Source organism: Melitaea cinxia, chromosome 6 (genome assembly GCF_905220565.1).
Source record: "Melitaea cinxia chromosome 6, ilMelCinx1.1, whole genome shotgun sequence".
In the NCBI taxonomy this organism is placed as follows: domain Eukaryota; kingdom Metazoa; phylum Arthropoda; class Insecta; order Lepidoptera; family Nymphalidae; genus Melitaea; species Melitaea cinxia.
Window position 1 is genome coordinate 10,214,307 of NC_059399.1, and position 20,927 is coordinate 10,235,233.

At 32.4% G+C, this 20,927-nt stretch overlaps 2 protein-coding genes across 2 annotated transcripts; one reads left to right on the plus strand and one right to left on the minus strand.

The window, feature by feature from the left end:
- The first annotated feature begins 4,210 nt into the window (after positions 1 to 4,210).
- LOC123654344 (zinc finger protein 2-like) lies at positions 4,211 to 15,560 on the plus strand. Its single transcript, XM_045590257.1, has 9 exons — positions 4,211 to 4,521; positions 5,086 to 5,177; positions 5,270 to 5,561; positions 8,388 to 8,616; positions 8,720 to 8,977; positions 9,733 to 9,880; positions 10,023 to 10,089; positions 13,462 to 13,605; positions 14,426 to 15,560. The coding sequence occupies exons 1-9, from the start codon at positions 4,387 to 4,389 to the stop codon at positions 14,660 to 14,662; spliced, it is 1,602 nt and encodes a 533-aa protein (XP_045446213.1). The 5' UTR covers positions 4,211 to 4,386; the 3' UTR covers positions 14,663 to 15,560.
- Positions 15,551 to 19,639, minus strand: LOC123654722 (prothoracicotropic hormone-like). Its single transcript, XM_045590607.1, has 5 exons — positions 19,634 to 19,639; positions 18,991 to 19,350; positions 16,947 to 16,991; positions 16,762 to 16,872; positions 15,551 to 15,858 (listed from the first exon to the last, which is right to left on the minus strand). Exons 1-5 carry the CDS (start codon positions 19,637 to 19,639, stop codon positions 15,709 to 15,711), a joined length of 672 nt encoding a protein of 223 aa, XP_045446563.1. The 3' UTR covers positions 15,551 to 15,708.
- Positions 19,640 to 20,927: the final 1,288 nt, after the last annotated feature.

Here is a 20,927-nt window from a genome sequence, read left to right on the forward strand (position 1 = left end):
AGTTCCAAGCTGGTTGTGGAACCTTGTTATCCCTTAGTCGCCTCTTACGACACCCACAGAAAGAGAGGGTGTGGCTATATTCTTAATGCCGTAGCCACACAGCAAAGCAAAAGCAATTTTCATATATATGGGAAAGAAAGATAAAAATGCATTAAACGCAAAAAAATTATAGTATATCTATGTATTTATTACAATGTATTCGATAAATTGTTTGTGTATGGTACAGTCTCTGGTTGAGTGAGAGGGAAGGTTATGAGGGAAAATAAACTCAGTGAAAGTCGATCTAACACTAAGTTTATTAAGATTATTTTGAGTATATATAGGCATAAGCACAGACGTCATTCGTAGCAAACAAATAACAATTTCATTAGAAATCTGCATCAGTCAAATAACAATTTCGTAATAAATAAGCTAAATTAAGGAGGTTATTAGTTTGCAAGACAATCATATTGCTCAATATGCGTTAACCCGTACAATTAGCATAATTGTAATAAGTATTTCATGTTTGTTAAACATGTTTTCAAGATCTGGACGTTAAAGCACAGAAAGGTAACTACTACTTTATAAATTACAAAACATTTGTTACTGTAGAAAAGTACAAATTAGATGTAATGCATAAACATATGGAAACTAAAGAATGTGACGCCACAAGTCGAGCTAGTTTTAAGTGTCCTTCATGCGGCAAAACTTTTACAGATCTAGAGGCAAGCGAAACTTTATTCCAATAAAATATGATGTATATGTAAAGTCATATATTCAGCGGCCCGGGCCATTTTAATGTGCCTCTCGCTACGCCTTGGATAGCTGTGCTGTTACCTATAAATGCAGTAAATCAGAAAATCAATTGATCAGCATCATTTTTTACTTTAATAAATTTTCTATATTGTATGTATAATTGACTATTTCCTTTTCAGCCTGTTTATTTTTAGTATTATGATAAAAATAATAAAATATATTCTCGCACAAAAAGATTTATAACCAATTATAGGTTGTCCCCATTCGTACTTAAACCGGGGTGAGCTGGAACCAATAAGGCCAAAATAGCGAAAAATACATAGGGTTTTAGGGGTATAAGGTTTTATTGTTGGTTTGGTTTACTTCTTGCATCAACATCTTGAAATGTAATATTTTAGGCCTATTGGTTATGTGTTTATGGAAAAGCACATTAAAAGAAAGTAAAAATAAGGCAGTCAAAATAAAACCTTTAATAGATAGTAAATTATTAATAAAAGTGATAGATATATTCTAATCTTAACTTTACCATATCAAGTAAACCCTTACGCGTTCCTATTTATTTGCTATGGCGTACTTATTTAAACGCAAGTATTCCCTATCCATTCTCTTACTGTACCTTTTAATCTCGTATCAAATCAAAATCAGTAAGTTTTTAAATATTTTAAAATTTGTCTTATAAATTGCTTATATTAATGCTTGCCTTTCAAAGAGCAACACAGAGGGAAATAGCCATAGCGTATTTTACCGTTACAAAAGTGTCTGTCATTTGGGGGGGGATCACACACACACACACACTATCTGATTCCCACACAAAAATAATTGTCTGCCACTACGAAACTCACACATACTAAATTAAAAACACACTTACATTTTTCACACACACACACACACACACACACACACAGATAGATACATTCTGTGTCATTACTGTATTATGACATGCCGCAACTACACTGACAAGTCGCTTATAAACGTGGTTGTAACAACTGTCGATACGCATTATCGATAAATTCAAGTACTCGCTTAGGGAAATTAGGTTTTAAAAGTGATACAATGGTAAGGTGTTATTATAAAGATGGACTTTATATATTATGTACTATAATAATTATCATGTCAAAAATAAACTAAATGCTTATATAATCTTAATAACTAGTGACAGTTGTGTCTATTACTGGTTTATAAAATGGATTAGTTTTCTATAAATATGACGAATACATTTTTGTGGGGTTTCTTTTTTTTTTCATTAATAAAGAAATGTTTGTGCCGGTATATTTTTCCATGCTTTTCTGGGCTGAAAGTCTCTTGATTTTGTGTTAGTTTGTATTAAGTCTTTTGCACGAGAATTACGTATCAAAATGATGTTCATATACCTACACCTATGACAGACATGGAAAAAAAAACCTACCGATTCAATATCACTCTCCATTGAATTGCCACTACCACAAATAGCATTGTTTGATTTCTCAAATAGATCTCACTTTAAGTGAATGTTAAGTTCTTTAAACCTATATTTATTAGTTCTTCGTCATCGTATAACATCATCGACAACTACTAGACACTATCAAAGAACTAATCATAAAGTGTGAACGTGTTATCACGGCGACGGCGCTAGCGCAACCGAGGTTTATTCAAATAATGAGTTGATCTTGAGCCGCACGTAAAATTACGGTGATGGCGTTCTCGGATCGTCTGCACTAGTGACGTTCTGTTATAAGTCGGTAATTTATATTTCTTTGTTGATTTCTGTATATAATTTCATTTTAGCTTATTGTATTTTGAATAAAAAAAAATTAGTCTTTAAAGAACTATGAAATTTTAATGAATATTTAGTTGATGGTTTGATAAAAAACAGGATATTTTTTACAAATTACTTACCTACTACTGTATTATACTATATGAAAATATCCAACATTTTTTGTGAGCAAATAAAACATCGATCGATTTATTAGTATGTATTTAATTAAATGAAGTATTCTTATATTGAACTATAACTATACTGAATGAACCTCGCCTTTTCATTTCTCAGTAGTACCTTATCAGTCTAACAATTACAAGTAACATTTTTCAATAATAGGAAGTAGGTTTAAACGATTTCGTCTAATTTTATAATTCATACACCTATTACAATCAAACATTCACAAATCACATGTCTGTAGGTACCTATCACTTCACTGACGGTGCGGCGTCGGAGCATGCATATCATGAGATGATTAAACTCGAGTAACGTAGGTATAACTCGTATTCACACCGTTTGTGTGAAGATAGAATAGAAAAGATTATCGTTTCTCACTGCACAATAAATTTAAATAAAACAATTTAATAAAAGATATAATTACCTTTTCATCAATATTAAATTCTTCGTCTGGCATAAATTCGTCATCGTCATCGCCTTCTAGGATTCGTATTAATTCTTCAGCAGTCGTCATGGTAAATTTCAATTTTAAAAACACGAACGTAAAACTTACTAACTCACTACTTTATCACAAAAATACGCGCAACACTAATGGGAAATTCCATACGGTTGTGACGTCATGAACGGTCGTGTTTATTCGACACAGGCGCTGGCTATGTACTGGCTATACTGGCGTAAAGGACTCAGTCTAGGGATGTGAATTAGCATTTATAGTTGTCCGTAGAAAAATAACTAAATCGCTTATTTCTTACAAAATATAGATTTACACAGAGCAAAAACAACACGTTAACGTTATTAAATAACAATTAAATACTAAATGTACTTTTTTTTATTCAATAACTTGGTATTTAATATAATAGTTTTGTTTATGAATATTCCATATCTTATAAATTCTAACATTATGTCTCATCACTACTGTCGGATAAATATGACACAGGCGTTGGAAGTCAATACACTTTCTCCGGGATAATATTAGTATACTTACCTTAATTGAAATAGTATTTTATTTTGTTTCTTGATATAGTAAATCTGAATTGTAACACTAATTAAAAGGTTGAATAGATAAACTTTCGAGAAAAAAATGTATTTTAGGCTAAAACATCATAATACGTTTGGAAATTAAATATATAGTACACAGGGTTTTCTGTCGGATAAATCCGACTCAGGCGGAATAAGCCCGAAATCGTTTGTCGGATAAATCCGACTCAGGCGGTGAAAGGGTTAATAAATTATTTGTTATTTGATTATTATTTTTTTGTTAAACTAAAATTAAGACTTTTGTAGACATCAAACATATTTTGAGACATACTAAAAACACTAATTCGAGTACGTATGTTTATATTTTTGTTATAACTATTAAACGCCAAAGCATTTCTAAAGTCAAAATGAGATTTTCTGTTATACGGTAAAATCAATCATATCAATTTAAAATTTGAAATTTTAATGAAAATCGTCGTCAAATTTCTTTTCCAATTTCGTCCACTTTATCTTGCAATTCCTATTCACCCCGTTTTATAGCAACTAGGCTTGTAATATTTTTTTAGCAACTGTAAGTTCGATTTGTCAAGTGCGCGTCAAACGTCCCTAGCTTTCTGATAGAGTTGGGCTGAGAATAAAATATTTCGAAATCAAATATTTGTGTTGGACTCTGGTTTTTAATCGACGTTTAGTAGATTCACTGGCTTTGATAAAGTTACGGATTTTGTGCATCACTTAAAGCGTAGAAGTTTATTTTCAAAATGATCGAACCGAACAACATTAATTTGTCATCCTGTCGAATATGTTTGACTATTAAGAGACCTTTGTGTCCATTATTTAAGTACAAACTTTCTGGGAACTATGCAGAAATGTTAACAGCAATAGCAGATGTTAAGGCAAGTATTTGTATATAGTTATAGTCTGTTCGTATTTTTAAATAAACGGCATCGAAGGTAACAAAAAATATCTCACTATAATAATACAAAATTATGATATTTGTTTTCATTTATGTAGTTATTCTAATACAACTTAACGTGTACTACTTTTTTAAGATATTGCTGTTATGATAAATATTAAATAAACTAATTAATTCACTTGCTTTAATAATTTTAAATAAGAAGTTTGTAAAGAACTGTTTGATTTGATATAATGTGTACAAACTCAGTTGTATGTAATATATTATTATTGTGTTTGCTTGCATCAGGTGAGCCGTACGCTTGTTTGCGGACCTGGTTTTATGTATATTTAAAAAATCTCCATGAAATTTAAAATTGACCACATGATAAGCACCACCTTTCGATTAAAAAAATAACCATCTAAATCAGACTACTGAGTAAAAAGATATGACTTACAGCACGTAAAAAAAATACAGTTGAATTGAGAACCTCTTCCTTTTTTAAGTTGGTTAAAAACAAAATGCTTTGATTAAGAATTTGAACAAATTGATCTTTTTTGTATAGGTTTCCTCAAATGATGGTTTACCAGAGAAGATTTGTAACAAATGTTGTACATCATTAGAGAAAGCTTTCCTCCTTAAAAGTGTTGCAGAGAGGTATGATTTATATTTTGATTGTAATTATGTTTGTTGACTAATCTAATTAAATCTTAAGTGTGTGTAGAAATTTATTATATCACTTATTGCAGGTCAGATCGTGAGTTAAGAAAATTAATCGCAAAAGCGAATAAAGATATGCCAACTAAAAAAATTGCATTTGATTCTTTTACTGACATAAAAAGTGAGATTGGGCCCTTAGCTGTGAAACATGAACCGAAATGGGAAATGGAAATAGACTTAATGAATAACCCTAATGACATCGTAAAGGTTGAAACTATTGATGGAAAAGACATAATTATTGCTGACACAGTCATAAGAAAAGTGGAATCAGGAAATGGATATAATTTATCTAATGATAATTCACAGAACTTTAATATTGATGTAAGTTGTAAAATTATTCCTCATTTTGAAGTTACAATTTTTTTTTTTTAATAATCAGATTATAAAATGTTATGGTTGACAATAATAACAACAACTTTATTTTACCCCAAGAATATATAATAATAAGGAAAAAAAAAAACAATTTGGCTAAGATCTAGACTAGGAAAACCGAATTAGAAAAACCAAATTATGGGGTTTTTGGGTGTGGAGGACGGAGGGTGTAGGGGAATCTATACAAGGTAACACTGTCACACCTCAAAACCCCATTGTTATGGAGATTTCCATGGTTAAAGTTTTGAGGTCAGAAGAAGAATTTAAAGCTATTATAATACCTTTGAGCTCATACTGTTTGCATTGTGTGACAAATCGACACTTTTAAACAAAATAACACGCCAGACAATATTCTAATAAAATTAGTAACATTGCGTGCTAGAATATAGGTTTAGAAATTCGAAAAATACCCAAAACCGAATCGGAGCACCCCACTGTCCACGTGGTCTTGGTCTGTCCTACCCCTAGAGTGTTTTTTTATGCCGCGGAGGCGCCATAAAATTTCGCCCGCCAAGCGTTCCTCTAACTATAAAGGTGGTAGATTAATTTGAAAAAACGCGTGTGAAATGTGAAAATAATGTGTGAAAGCTACGAAATTCTTCTTCTAACCTCAAAACTTTAACCATGGATATCTCCATAACCATGGGGTTCTGAGGTGTGACAGTGGTACAAGGGGTAGTGTTCCCCACCCTCCCTCCCTTCCCCCCCACGGTCCCGAAATTCGGTTTTTCCTAATCTAAAGCTTTACCCATTAAAAGTAATAATTATATATTACAACTTTTTCTCAGTAATAAAACAATAATATTTATTATTTACGATTTTATTTTTGTGTTACCCACATATTAGGAATTCTAAACATTTTTGAATATCATATCAAAAATTGACCGCTCCAGCGGGGTTCGAACCCACGTCTCCGACTGACCATGTCGGCCCTCTAGCCAATTACGCTATGGAATGATGTACCCGCTGGATCGAAATTTTTGATATGATAATTTTTATATTCAGTTTAAGCGAACCGTGGCGCCGTCTATAGTGAGCTCTTTACAGAAACCTGTAACTATTCAAAGTTTCATATTACAATATAAAATATACAGGGTTACAGGAAAAGTCGACCTAGATCCGTTAAGGGCGTATAGTACACACCATTTCTGAATGATTTCACTATGGAACCCCCCATCCTAAACTTAACCGTTTTCGAGATATTCGAGTTTTAATTTTTTTTATGAAAATGCCCAATTTTTCGGCTATTGAATTGAATATTTTGAATTTTTTTGACTCTTATGATTATTTTTTTGGTTTTTTACATGAAGAATGAGATGCTTAATGACCTTAATGACTAAAATTGCACGTAGGTTAACTAAATAGGTCGTTGTAGACGATCGAAACTTAAGAAAATAAGTACAAATTAAAAAAATATATTTTTCTTTTCTGGATATCTCAAAAAATTATTATGGCACTTGCTCTGCAGATGTGCTTAAGAACATCTACATTTTATCAGCTATCCAATGAAGTATAACAACCTAGGGTTGTATTTAAACTCATAGAAAAAAATATAGTTGAAAAGGTTCAGGTAGTAGGTCTAACGTAGGTCGGCTATTGTCCTTCAAGTTAATCCGGTGCGTGTGAGCGAGACAACTTAAGATTTATGCAGGTGAGAGTGAGAAAAATAATGTGCAAAAACAAGATCTGAATGGTGATACTTATGAAATTTTCTTAAGAGGTGACTTAGGTGACCTTCTAGATGATCTCCCATTAAAATTACTGCGGGACATGTGGTTTCAACATGATGGCTGCCCTGCTCATTTCAGAAGAAGCGTTAGGGAATGGTTGGACACTAACTATCCTAACAAATAGATTGGACGAGGTGGGCCTTTACCCTGGCCAGCCAGATGTCCCGACCTGACCCCCATGGATTTTTATGTATGTGGGCACATGAAGAGCCTCGTTTACAGTGGGCCCAACCCCATATCGTCAGTGGGAGTTCTCATAAGACGACATAAGAAGAACATTAACCATTGGTGTAGTGAAAAGTGGACTACGTGAAAGAATGAGAAAATGTGTGCGAAATAGAGGTGGACACGTGGAACATGAACTTCAAAAACATTAGGTGAATAAATGTTATTTTGAACTGATTTATTGTTTCATTTAGCTTACTACAATCACCGATGATCTTGTAATGATGATGATGCTGAACTTAAGTCAAATTAATTAAATAAGCGCTATTTATTCTGACTGCCATGTAGCCTTAGAAACTAAGTTTCACCTTTGAGGTTAATAAATAACCTAGAGTGTTATACTTCGTTGGATAGCTGATAAAATGTAGATATTTTTAAGCACATCTGCAGAGCAAGTGCCATAATAATTTTTTGAGATATCCAGAAAAGAAAAATATTTTTTTATAATTTGTATTTATTTTCTTAAGTTTCGATCGTCTACAACGACCTATTTAGTTAACTTACGTGCAAATTTAGTCATTGAGGTCATTAAGCATCTCATTCTTCATGTAAAAAACCAAAAAAAATAATCATAAGAGTCAAAAAAATTCAAAAAATTCAGTTCAATAGCCGAAAAATTGGGCATTTTCATAAAAAAAATTAAAACTCGAATATCTCGAAAACGGTTAACTTTAGGATGGGGGGTTCCATAGTGAAATCATTCAGAAATGGTGTGTACTACACGCCCTTAACGGATCTAGGTCGACTTTTTCTGTAACCCTGTATATATTATTCAAAAATGTTTATAATAATATTTATAGTAAAGGTAAATGGTTTGTAGGCTGAATATTTAGATGATGATATTTACCAAGATGATGATGATGAAGATTATGTGCCAACAACAGAGAAGTGCAAAGCTAAATTCAAAAAGCCAAAGCTGTCAGAAATCAAGGTTTTCAAAGCAAAAAAACAAATTGTAAAAAAAGTGAAAGTCGTAAGACACTTTAAACATGAAACGGAAGAATCCTCCAATAATGGTGATGAAAAGAAGTCTACGACTATTACTTGTTGTAAGACTTTTATTTCTTATAACTTTCAAAAGTTAAATAATAAAAAATAGCAATACATTTTATATTTTTGCTAAACAACATTTAGTTTTATGTTTTTTTATAGACCCAATAATGAAAAATGGTGCAAAGGGCCCTCCGATACTTTTGAAAAGACCAAAAGATGCTACATTGTTAAAAATACATCCTAACTACAGATCTAGGGCGACAGACAGGAAATCTGATGCTAGGATGATGAGACGAGATATTTCTATGAGAAAGGTGAAGAGTGTAAAACCTATGCCAAAAGAGAGAGAAAAACTTGTATGTCCAGTCTGTGGAATACTGACCTACACACTTACTAATCATATAGCAACACATGAAGGTAATTTACTGTTTAATTTATTTTAATTAGCTAATTAATAGCTTTACTACCAAAAAAATATTTCATTGTAATAGATATTTTTCTCTTTTTAATTGAATTATTATCTATACATCTATTCTATATAAATAAATAAAATTGGAGTGTCTGTTTGTAATAAACTAACCACTTTTTACTAAATTCTTGTGTATGTGCATAGTACATATACCAAAATAACATTTTTTATAATTTTGGCTGTCTGTCTGTCTTTCTGTCTGTTTGTTCCGGCTAATCTCTACTACGGCTGGACCGATTTTGACGGGACTTCTCACTGGTAGATAGCGATGTAATAAGGAGTAACTTAGGCGACTTTTATTTTAGATTTTTTATAACTCTGCGAACTAAACAATAACTACTTTGTTAAATTCCACGCAAAAGAAGTTGCAGAAACAGCTAGTAAACATATAATGTTAGAACAATTAACAATGTATAAATAATTGCAAGTTAAAGGAAAAGTACGACTAAGTTGATATAAAAATTTACAATATAAATTAAATCAGTAAAATCATAGTTACAATAATTTGAAATGTTCTTGAATTGAATGTATAGTTTATTCTAATATTCAATATCAATCAATCATTACTATATGTATGTTTAATAATATAATTATTTCTTAGTTTTAGTTTTAATTTTGCAATTAAATTATAGCACATAGTTGGTATTTTGTAATTGTAAACATACTTACAATAATTTAATTTGATTTAATTTTGATTTTTTAGAGAAAAAGAAATATACTTGTAATGAATGCCCGAGATCTTTTGTGCAAAAAAGTAATTTGTTAGTACATCTTAAGCAACATACTGGGATTAAAGATCACATTTGTGAAATTTGCGGTGCTGGATTCTACACACAAAAATCATTAATAAGGTAAAATGCAGTTATGTGATATTGCAGAGATACATTTTTTTTTAAATGGAGGTACTATATAATGAAAAAAAAAACATTAAATTCAAAATATTAATTTTAACTTCAATCATGCAGTAAATTTTTTATTGTTTTTTTTTTTCAGACATAATCTTATTCACAAAGGAGAAAGACCATATCAATGCAATTTATGTTCAAAGAAATTTATTGCGGTGGGTATTGGTATTAATTTATTAGTATATATAATTATAATTTACATTTGGATAAATAACTTTCAATAATGCACATAACATAGACATAGCTGTATCTACCAGTTTACTTTAAGACACAAAAGTAGCATACAAAATAAAAAATAAAAAAACAATAAATTGAGAGAAATGTTTGTATCATATTGCTAGTACTTAAAGAAACATAAATATATACGCGTTACGCTTTAGCCTGTAATAACCCACTGCTGGGCGTAGGCCTCTTTTTCCATCTAAGATAAGGAAGAGCTTAATAATAATAATAATAATTTAATTCAGACATGTCCATATTTTTGTTAGTTACATTTTTTTTTTTTTCTAAACCACAGATTTATAAACAAAAGGCAGATGGAGCGTGTGTAACAAAAAGTATGAAGCCACTTTTTATTCATGTGTGCGTGGCGACTAGAAATGGCACTGTAGGAACACGTGCATCTATGTGTGTATAATGATACCATAAAAAGAAAAAAACTCCCTGTATTTTTTAAAATGTCCTTTTACGACAATAGGTTCTAAAGTTTTATTTGGATACATGAATTTATAACTAAATAAATACTTTAATAATAATAATAATATTAATAAAGGTTTCGTTAAAAATAACGAAAGAAATAGGTAATATGTCAAGATTTATATAACTAGCGGTCCGTCCACACTTTGCTTCGGGTATTAATTTTGTTTTTGTTTAATAAGGTTTAAATGGACTTTACAATGTTTACAACTCTAGATAATAAAACTTTTGGCGATGCGTGTGAAACGTAGTGTGAAGAATCGCGTCCGCCATCGAAAAGGGAGGATCCTCCACCAGACGGAAGTTGTGTCTGGCGGGCTAACGCCCCAACGGTTGTTGTCGGGATCTTGTATATATACTTAATCACTTTGAAAACTTTGATAGCGCGATGTAGCATACGTCAGTTTTCTCTAATTACGTAGTTTGTAGTCGTTCGTATTTCGCGCGGTAGATGTCGCCACATCACTCCCCTCCGAGACCGGAGGTCGATAGTAGGTTAAGTCGTCCATTCATCTTGTGATGCTTGCCGGGCCAGTGGAATGTTCCAGTGAGTCGGAACCAGATGCCGCATAGTTCACGGTGAGTCGGAACTGTCTGCAGTGATGCTGCATATGCTCCAGTGAGTCGGAGTGGTGCAGTACTGCGTAGTGGCTGCTGCTGCGTCGACCAGGAGAGAAGTGCGTCTCTGCTTGCTGACCGGCCGAAGTGCAGTGTGCTGTGCCAAAGTCGCTGAGAAGGCTGTGGGCGATGACCAGGAATGCGCGTCCGCTGCATGCTGGTGGTCAGGATACCCGTAGTAGCCGTAGATGCTGGCTGGCTGAAGTCGTAGATGCTGGATGCTACTCGCTGCTCGAAAGCTTGAGGAAGTGATGATGACGATGAAGGTTGCGTTGATGTTCATGCTCGGGGTCAAGTGATGATGACGTCATGATGACGTGGCTTTTGCGAAGACTGCGCTGACGTTCATGCTCGGGGTCACCAGTTTAGGAGTTTGTGTGAGAAACGTAGTGTGAAGAATCACCTCCGCCATCGAAAAGGGAGGATTCTCCGACCAGACGTGATGTTGTGTCTGGCGGGCTAACGCCCCCAACGGTTGTTGTCGGGATCTTGTATATATACCTAATCACTTTGAAAACTTTGATAGCGCGATGTAGCATACGTCAGTTTTCTCTAATTACGTAGTTTGTAGTCGTTCGTATTTCGCGCGGTAGATGTCGCCACAAACTTTAGTGTTTTTCAGTAGTATCATATTTATTTCATTAGACAAATTAAAAAAAATATACATAATTTAAAATATTTATTAATAATAATAATAATAATCATCATCATCATTTATTCACACACACATACATCGATATACAGACAACTTAAAGACTAGACCAAAAGATTAGATAGTATTTACAAATAATTACATTGGAATTTTTTTTATCAACCTACGACATTTTTCGGTAAAGCATAAGCCATCCTCTTTAAAATGTAATGAACACACAACGCAAAATTTTGAAGCCTGCCAATTATTGTCTTGCCTGCTTTGGCGAATAATAGAAACCCATTCCTCGCGTAGAACAACATCTGTCGGCAATCTGCAAAAATCATTAAATAATAAAACTTGACACTGATTACAATATGTATTCTTTAAATATATCTAGCATCTTCCATTAATTCCACTAATATTATAATCTGGCTATTGCCCACAACTTAACAAAATATACCATATATGTAAATAACTTCATCATTATCATATATATGTATATATATATATATATATATATATAGGAACTAAATTGATAACCATATACATTTTTATTTAAGCTCCTGCATTAGATATTAATGACCGAATCACAGTAAATGGTAATAACAAATAAAAATACATCTAAATTCGGAATAACTATTTAGGCGTGATATTACGTGTGGAAATCGAATACACGTCCGTACATTTAAAAGTCAGTCTCACTAACGCCTAGACCATCAGGTAGTTTCCCCAATTGAAGGGGAAAACATTTCGCCGAACACTGGCAACACAGTTGAATTAATGTCGAGGTTTTGTGTTCCGAGATAACCATATAATTTATTGAGTGAATAAATAATAAAATCAATTAAATAATTTATAATTACCTGTAAAATGAAATTCCATCCTCTTTTTTTATTTTTGGGAACAACTTTCACAATGTTTAATAACACAAGACGGCATTTCTTGACACAAAATAATGAATCACTCGAGACGTTTAAACAATACGACGCTATCTTTAGCACTGGTGCGACTTTGTATTCGCTTTTGATTTTGTATTCGCTTTGGTGGCTTCACACACATGTTCGGTGCGCTCCATCTGCCTTTTGTTTATTAATCTTAGTTCTAAACTATGTAAGTTTCAACAATTATCATCAAATATTATACCAAATAAAAAATCAATAAAAATAACACTAAAATCAATATACTAAAATTCAATCAAACCCAAAATTAAAATGAACACCAAATTCAATACTAAAATTCAATCAATATTACAATAATTAAAATTAAAAATAAAATAAATACTATACTAAAATTCAAAATTGGAATAATTAAAAAAAAAAACAAAATTCAATATTAAAATTCAATCAAAATTAAAATAAAAACTCAAATCAAAATTCAATCAATTAAAAGCTTAAAAAATAATGACTTATTCAAATTAATCCACCAAGCTGCACCACTGCAGGTTGAAATAAAAATGCTACTTGCATACCTATGAACATCGATACAAAGATGCACACAAATGTATCATATTAATACAACTAAATATATTATAATTTGGAAAAACATTTGTAATAATCTCTATTTTTTGGCAATATTTCAGCGTTGCGATCTAAACCGACATCTACGCATTCACGCCGGTTATAAGCCGTTCAAGTGCGCGACTTGCGCAATGTCCTTTAACGCGAAGCACCAGCTGCAGAACCACGAGCGCATGCACACAGGGGAACGGCCTTACTCATGTCAAGTTAGTATTAGTTAAAAAAAAAAAAAAAAAAAAACTATTGAAACTAGCATTCTAAAGGCTGCAGTACTATACTAAATTTATAGGATTAAAAAAAAGCTGGAAAAACCTTATCTCTTATTTGAATAATCTAATCTTTAATACTTGTTTTACTCATCATCATTGGCTTTAGTCCATCTATTGCAAACGATTTAGACAGTGTCAGACAGACACTGTGTCGCCTAGGACACTCGTCAGGAAAACGCAGAGTTGGGTTTGTTGTGTAGAGTTTGGGTTGTTTTACTATTACACAACTTACTCTAGTGCTATTCTATATTTATGGAGGTGTGGAACTAGAAAAATCTGGTTCATGTGTTGTATAGCAGAAGATAACTAAACGACTCCTCACTTTCGAATGTTTACTTGAAAATTTTATCTTTATTTGATGATCGCAAAATATCTCTTAATTTATTAAGTTACCTAGAGATTTGTACATTTTAGAAAAAAAAAAAAACAGAGAAATATTAATTATTCATCTCTCATTCGATTAGCATAATTGATTCAGCTCCTTTAGTATGTAGTTGAATATGTTCTGGTATTAGGAAAAAGTCTGTCTTTACATACACATTACAGTTTTGATTTGTGATATATATGTTAAAGAATCATAGAACACAACACATTCTCAGAGATATAATTATCATTGTTAGTTTTAAAATTAATATTAACAAAATACTCAAGATTATAATTAGTGAAGATTTGGTACAAGAGAGAGTTTTGAGCTTTAGACAAATTGTGCACATAAACCATAACAAATATGATAACGTTAAATGAGATTATTTTCCAGGTATGCAACGTAGCATTTAGTTACAAGGTGAACCTGAATAACCACGTGTTAAAAATACATGGTATTAACTTAAAGTTCAAGTCGATCCACACGGTGACGGATGAAGTCTTAAGACGAGAGATGGGCATACTGAACGAGGCAAGAGAGGCGATCGCGCACATCATGCCGCAGCTGGGAGACGTGCCCACGCCCGCCGCGCACGAGACCGTGCGCCACTCCTCGGACTACAGCGTGTAGACTCACTGGGCTGAACTTGAAGCGTCCACGCAATCGTCTGTGCTGTTCAGTGACTTGACTGTTGTGTTCAGTGATTTGACTGCTACATATGGTGTTGTTAACTTTTCAATAGAGTGAATAAACTATTGCATGTAAGAACATGTTCGTGTGCTTGAGATTATACACTGATCGGTGAACGACGAATTTAAAATGGATTGTGTTAATTTTTTATTTCTCTTTTTGTGTTCTTCCTTATGATATTCAATATTATTATATAAGTATATATTTTTCAAAAGTTGTGTAGTTAATTTTTATGTACTTCAAAGTTAATGAAGTTGATCTACAGCTCAATGTAAAATTCGTTAGTTTCATTAAGAGTCTATTTCACCAGTTGTGGATAACGAACGCTATTTGACTGATGACGATATCCAACGGATATAAGTTTTTGATGTATTATTCTCTTTCACTATAGAATTCCACTGTATTTATGAGATATTTCTATACGCAAGTATAAATTATTAATTGTGGTGAAACAGGTCCTAAAGGCCTATTCTACCTCCTGCTGTTAGAATTTAATCATAACTTATTTGCAGAATAAACTTTATCCACAACTGATGAAACAGGCCCCAAGTTTAAATTATATATACGAGTCACTTGTTACAAAAACTAAAACTATACTGTACATAATATTCTGTTGCAAAATGTTAAGAAGGGTTGCATCAGACCATTTTTTTAAGTTTAACATAAAAAATTACTGTTTAGTTTAATAAGTTTGTGTTGTAAATAATAATGTTTTAAACAGAATAAACTGTTAAAAGAATTCGTTTTTTTTTTCTTGACAAAAATGTTTGTAGTCGCTAGTATTTCAATAATGTTACAAATTATGAGTAGACTTAAATAAAACAATAATTGAATGAAATGTTATAATATATATTCGATACATAGTTGATTGGTTCATCACCCAATGTTTTTTAAAAATTGGTATGAGATATTTTATTTAATATTTTTATTATATTACACATTTTGTCTCTTTTTGCCGTTGATAGTTTTGCATGTCTTTATTACATTTAACTTAAGTCGCTGTCAATGTAGTCTCTAGTACAGGTGCATCCAACTATAACACGCTTCTTTAGTGCAACCCATCTTTTAAAAAGGTCATCGGGTAATTCGTCTTGAGATTCCTCATTAGTATGCTTTTTTCTTTTCAACACAGTTACCTGCAAACACCTTTTTTTTTAAATATATGATTTTATCTATTAATCTTACTTTATACTTAAATTTAAACATAGGTTGTCGTTGGACATTAAAAATTTACACTCGAAGGAAACACTAACTTTATGAATTTAAAATAATTATATTGATTTTAAATTCATTATAAAATTATATTCATTCATTCAATATAAAATATAATAGTATTGGTGAAAATATTAGGTACCTATATAATTATAATTTATTGTAACGATTTAATTCCTTGAAAAACTTAGTGAAAATAATAGAGAACTAGAATTCGGAGACTACACAATCAAACGAAGCACATATATTTTAAAAATATGCTCTGTGGTTTTACTCGCGTTAATTTCAGGAAAAATAGCCTATAGCGTTTCTCGGTAAATGGGATATCCAACACAAAAATAATTTTTTATTCAAAAAAATATTTCATGAGTTAGCGCGTTTCAAGAAGGAAAAAAAATACAAATAAACTTCATTGTTTTAAATAAAATTGTCGTATATTATAGAAAACGTTTGGTTATTTCATATCTATCTATCTGGGCGGTAGGTACTCGGGCGCTGTAAACACGGGCTTATCCTGCGTAAATCCCGATTTCGTGGGAATTTTGGGAAAACAAGTAGCCTATATGGTGCTCCATAATCTCTTCTAACTTCTAGTGAAAGTGTCATAAAATCGGTTTAGCCGTTCCGAAGATTAGCCCGGACAAACAAAAAGACAGACAAAAACCTTGAAATCTTTTGTGTTATAGTATCGTATAAAAAAAATAATTATATGCATTTTGAAAAAACAGTTATTTTGAAATCACAGATAGACACCTCAATTTTATTTATATTTATATAGATAGGTGTATTGATAATTGCTATAAAGACAGAAACAAAAGACTACGTACGTCACTTTTTATCTTGCGACAACCATAGGGAGATGGACAAAGTGTTTCATTGCAGATTCTTGTTTCTATGGTGCGAGGAAAGTAGTCACTACCCAAATGTATTAGTTTTTTCTGTATTTATAAAAAGTCAAAAATTATTGAAAATATAAAAAGAATGTTATTTTTTTTAATTATTATATACTTACACTTTCTTGTTCACAGTTGCAAGGCACATACTTTATATCTCCTTGCTGAAATAGAGCACACAGACTATAGTAAAAATAATAAGTATAACTTAAATTTGTACGTAAAAGAACAACAAATATTTATTTGATAGGTAGATACTCAGTGTTTGGTGAATTTGGTAAAAAAATTTAATCGGCTGACTATAACACACTACTTATTATACCTATAAATAATAAATGAGTCGGATGCAACTTTGTTGTGGGTAAAATCGATTGAATGAAATAATTATAAAATTTATGTAAAATGAATAATATTCTCTTTTATTATTATTAATGTATATTGCTATCTCTTTTTTTAACGTGGGGAAAATCCATCATGGATCTCGCGCGGGGGCGCCAGAGGGTTATATCAGACTCCTACTGACTAAAAAACCACCACGTGTGAGCAGTCGTCCGCCTGGGTGGGGTGAGATGGGGTCGCGCTAGTATTCGCCACCTCGCCCGGGCGGTAGGCCCGGACGAAACCTCCGGGCCCCGGCACAATGTTGGGGGTGGCCTCGCTCACAACAAGGCCACCCCTCAGACATGTGATCATGTCGTCAGGCCGGCCGAAGTCCCTCAGGACTAACAACCAGATCGAAAATAAATATTTGTAGGTATATAAATAAACACAAACATCCACTCCGAATGGGAATCAAACCCGCGACCGTCGGTGTTTAGGCGCCGCCGACATGGCGCACATGAACAATTACACCAAAGCAAATATATGAAATGTGAATAAAACGCTTTTATATTAACTTTGGAACTAAAAGTTATCGGTCAGTGATGCTGAGAGTGGGTTTTTAAAGCCCTTTTAGCTGTTTTTGTAAGATATGGGTAGTTTAAAAGCTGATACTGCCATACACTGATACGAATAGCAAGCGTCAATTTATATTTTGATCTTAGAGTGCATTATTTTAATGAATTTATAATTTCATTCATTTAATAAAACATTTTAATTTTTAAATACTACGATTTTCGTTCTTAAGCGGAAAGGATACCGGCTCTTTCTCCATACAAACGTAGTCGACAACGTTCGTACTGTTTCCTCCTTGGATAATGACACTAGATCAAATGTTTTTGTAATATAATTGTGTTTGCAGGCAAACGAAAAAAAAAACCGACTTCAACTACATCGACGAGTAATACAACGTAGATCGACGAAAAAATAGTCAAGTAACTACGCGTTATCAAAGATTACTCAAACAGTAATTATCAGATCTCTATAAAATTTAAATATGACCATGATAAACATCAGCTTTTGATTAAATTAAAAATTATCAAAATCGGTACACCCAGTAAAAAGTTATGCGGATTTTCGAGAATTTCCCTCGATTTCTCTGGGATCCCTTCATCCTTATCATGATACTAAACTAGGGATATCTCCTTTCCAACAAAAAAAGAATTATCAAAATCGGTACATCCAGTAAAAAGTTATGTGGTATAATACAACGTAGGTCGACGAAAAAAGCGTCAAGTAAAAACGCATTATTAGATATAACTCGAAAAGTAGTTGTTAGATCTCAAATAAATTTAAATGGGACCAATTGACACACACCACCTTTCGATGAAAAAAAATTTGTCGAAATCGGTCCACCCGGTTAAAAGTTCTGATGTAACATACATAAAAAAAATACAGTCGAATTGAGAACATCCTCCTTTTTTGGAAGTCGGTTAATAAAACCTTTAACTGCCATGACCATACCCCTATATGACTTGGTTTTTTCATATTCTGATTATCGTAGGGAGTAGGAGTCATCAAAAACTAGAAATATTGCCTAATTTTTATACATTTACAGAAACTCATTAAAAAAAAAATCCGCAAATAGATATACAAAAAACCGAGGGCATAGCTGATGGTTTTTTTAGTTACATAAAAAAAAATATTGGCATGTTTTGGGGAGGAAATACTCGACTACGAAATGTTATTTTGGTCAATAATTATTTACCTAAAACGATCGTAGATGCAATTGTCCCTTTCTTACACCAATATCCAACTAGAAGTATATAATTATAAAAAACTTACCTCATATCTTTTTACTTTAATATTTCCTCTTTTCCTAGTTCGCGTCTCAACTGAATTGTCTAATAAAATTATATCATTCCTTATCATATTGGCGTGATCTAATACAAATTCCGGCAACCCTTCACGATTAATGTTAGGGTCGAAAGGCTCACTTTCGTAAGGAGTTCTTAATTCGGCTATGTCCATATTACCGTTTAAAGCTCTTTGTAAGACATAGTTTTGCCTCATCTGGGTTCTCTGATTTTCAACCATAAATTCGTCAACATTGGACGTCTTTTTAGAATCGATTATTGGGACAAATGGTTGTATACTGATCAAGGCAGCGGAACATGTTTGAAATACTAGTAATAATAGTCTTATCTGCAAATAAAACGTGCGAATTTTTAAAGTTTCATTTAAAAAAAATTATACACATATATTACACTTTATTTATGAAAAACAACTAAAAAATAACGAAGAAAACTCAATAATTTTTGCCGATCTATGAAATGAGTAAAACCGACCATGATCGTATACACTTTTCCGGCTGCTGTTGAACTAATGATCTTAAATTTCGTTTTCCTGACTTTATATACCATAGTTTGATTGAAAGGTGTGTGAATAGATCCATTAGCGTGGTAGAGCTTGATTAATTGATACCTACCCACATTTTGTAAGGGTATAAGATGATATTGTTTCGCTATTTTGGATTTGATACGCTATTGTTATCTTACTTAATGTGATCAGAGACGAAATGTTTATTAAAATAGTTATTTTTGTTTCTTTTCAATATGTTCTTGTATTTTGAAAACAATACTTTGCTAGAAGAAAATGATACTTACCTACGTAGGTTACGTATCTAGCTAGGTACGCTAGAATGAAACACATTCTTGTCACATAGTAAAGCTAATTTCAGGTAGTAGTGTATTAGCCGACCGTTTTTGTATGGTGCTGACGAAAGGTCAATTAAAGCCGAAGTTCGATTCCCGTTGGAGAGAGTGAATAGTAGTCATAGTAAAATATATCGTCGCTGAATAGGCAAAACTGCTAACGTGCACAAGGGCTGTTTTGAGAAAAAACAATTTTAAGTTTTTTTTTTACTTTAACCTGTCACAACTTTTTTTCTTTTGGGTGAAAGTAAGAACTGTTAAGGAAACATAATCATGATTTAATTTTATCTACGCAATTAATCTATTACACTGTTCGTATTTTAACTATTTACGGAGTTAGTGGTCACTTTAGGATAAATCCTCTGAGTCCTGAAAAAAAACCAGCAAGGGAAATTTACTAACCTCCACGTTAAGTTCACGGTTAGGGAGTCGCCAACTACTAAAGACTCGAGTGTGTTAACATTCTCTTTGGAAAAAAATACTAACATTATTTAAAAAAATATAATAGTCGTAAACGAAAATTACTAAGAGATAAATCTACTACAGAAAGACATATAGCAAAAAGACATTCAGCATCGGATACTAGAGAAATCTCAAAAGCTTTTTACTTTCAAGACATAGTTGCCAATTAAATAATGGGATGATTATACTTTCATCACTTTTTATCTTGTTCCAGCCTAAATATTATTACTAATGTGAGCAACAAAAATGTTTATTATGACATATTAACCCGTATAATAATAATACACCTTATTGTACACCAAAAACAGAAATAATACATATTAAAGAAAGAAAGAAAATATTGACAATATATTCATTAGGTACAAAGGGCGGCCTTATCGCTAAAAAGCGATCTCTTCCAGGCAACCTTAGGGCAAAGGAAATGGTCTATTTTTCTTTCTTTTTTTCTTTTTTTTTTTTTTTTTTTTTTGATATCGCAGGGTAACCCATTTACGGGTGATATCCAGGATGCCCGGGTAGGCATTCCTAGACCGTATGTCGGCTTAGCACTTGGGGGTGCACTACCGACCAAAACCCCTGCGGGAGCCTTCAGCCGCTTTAATTGGA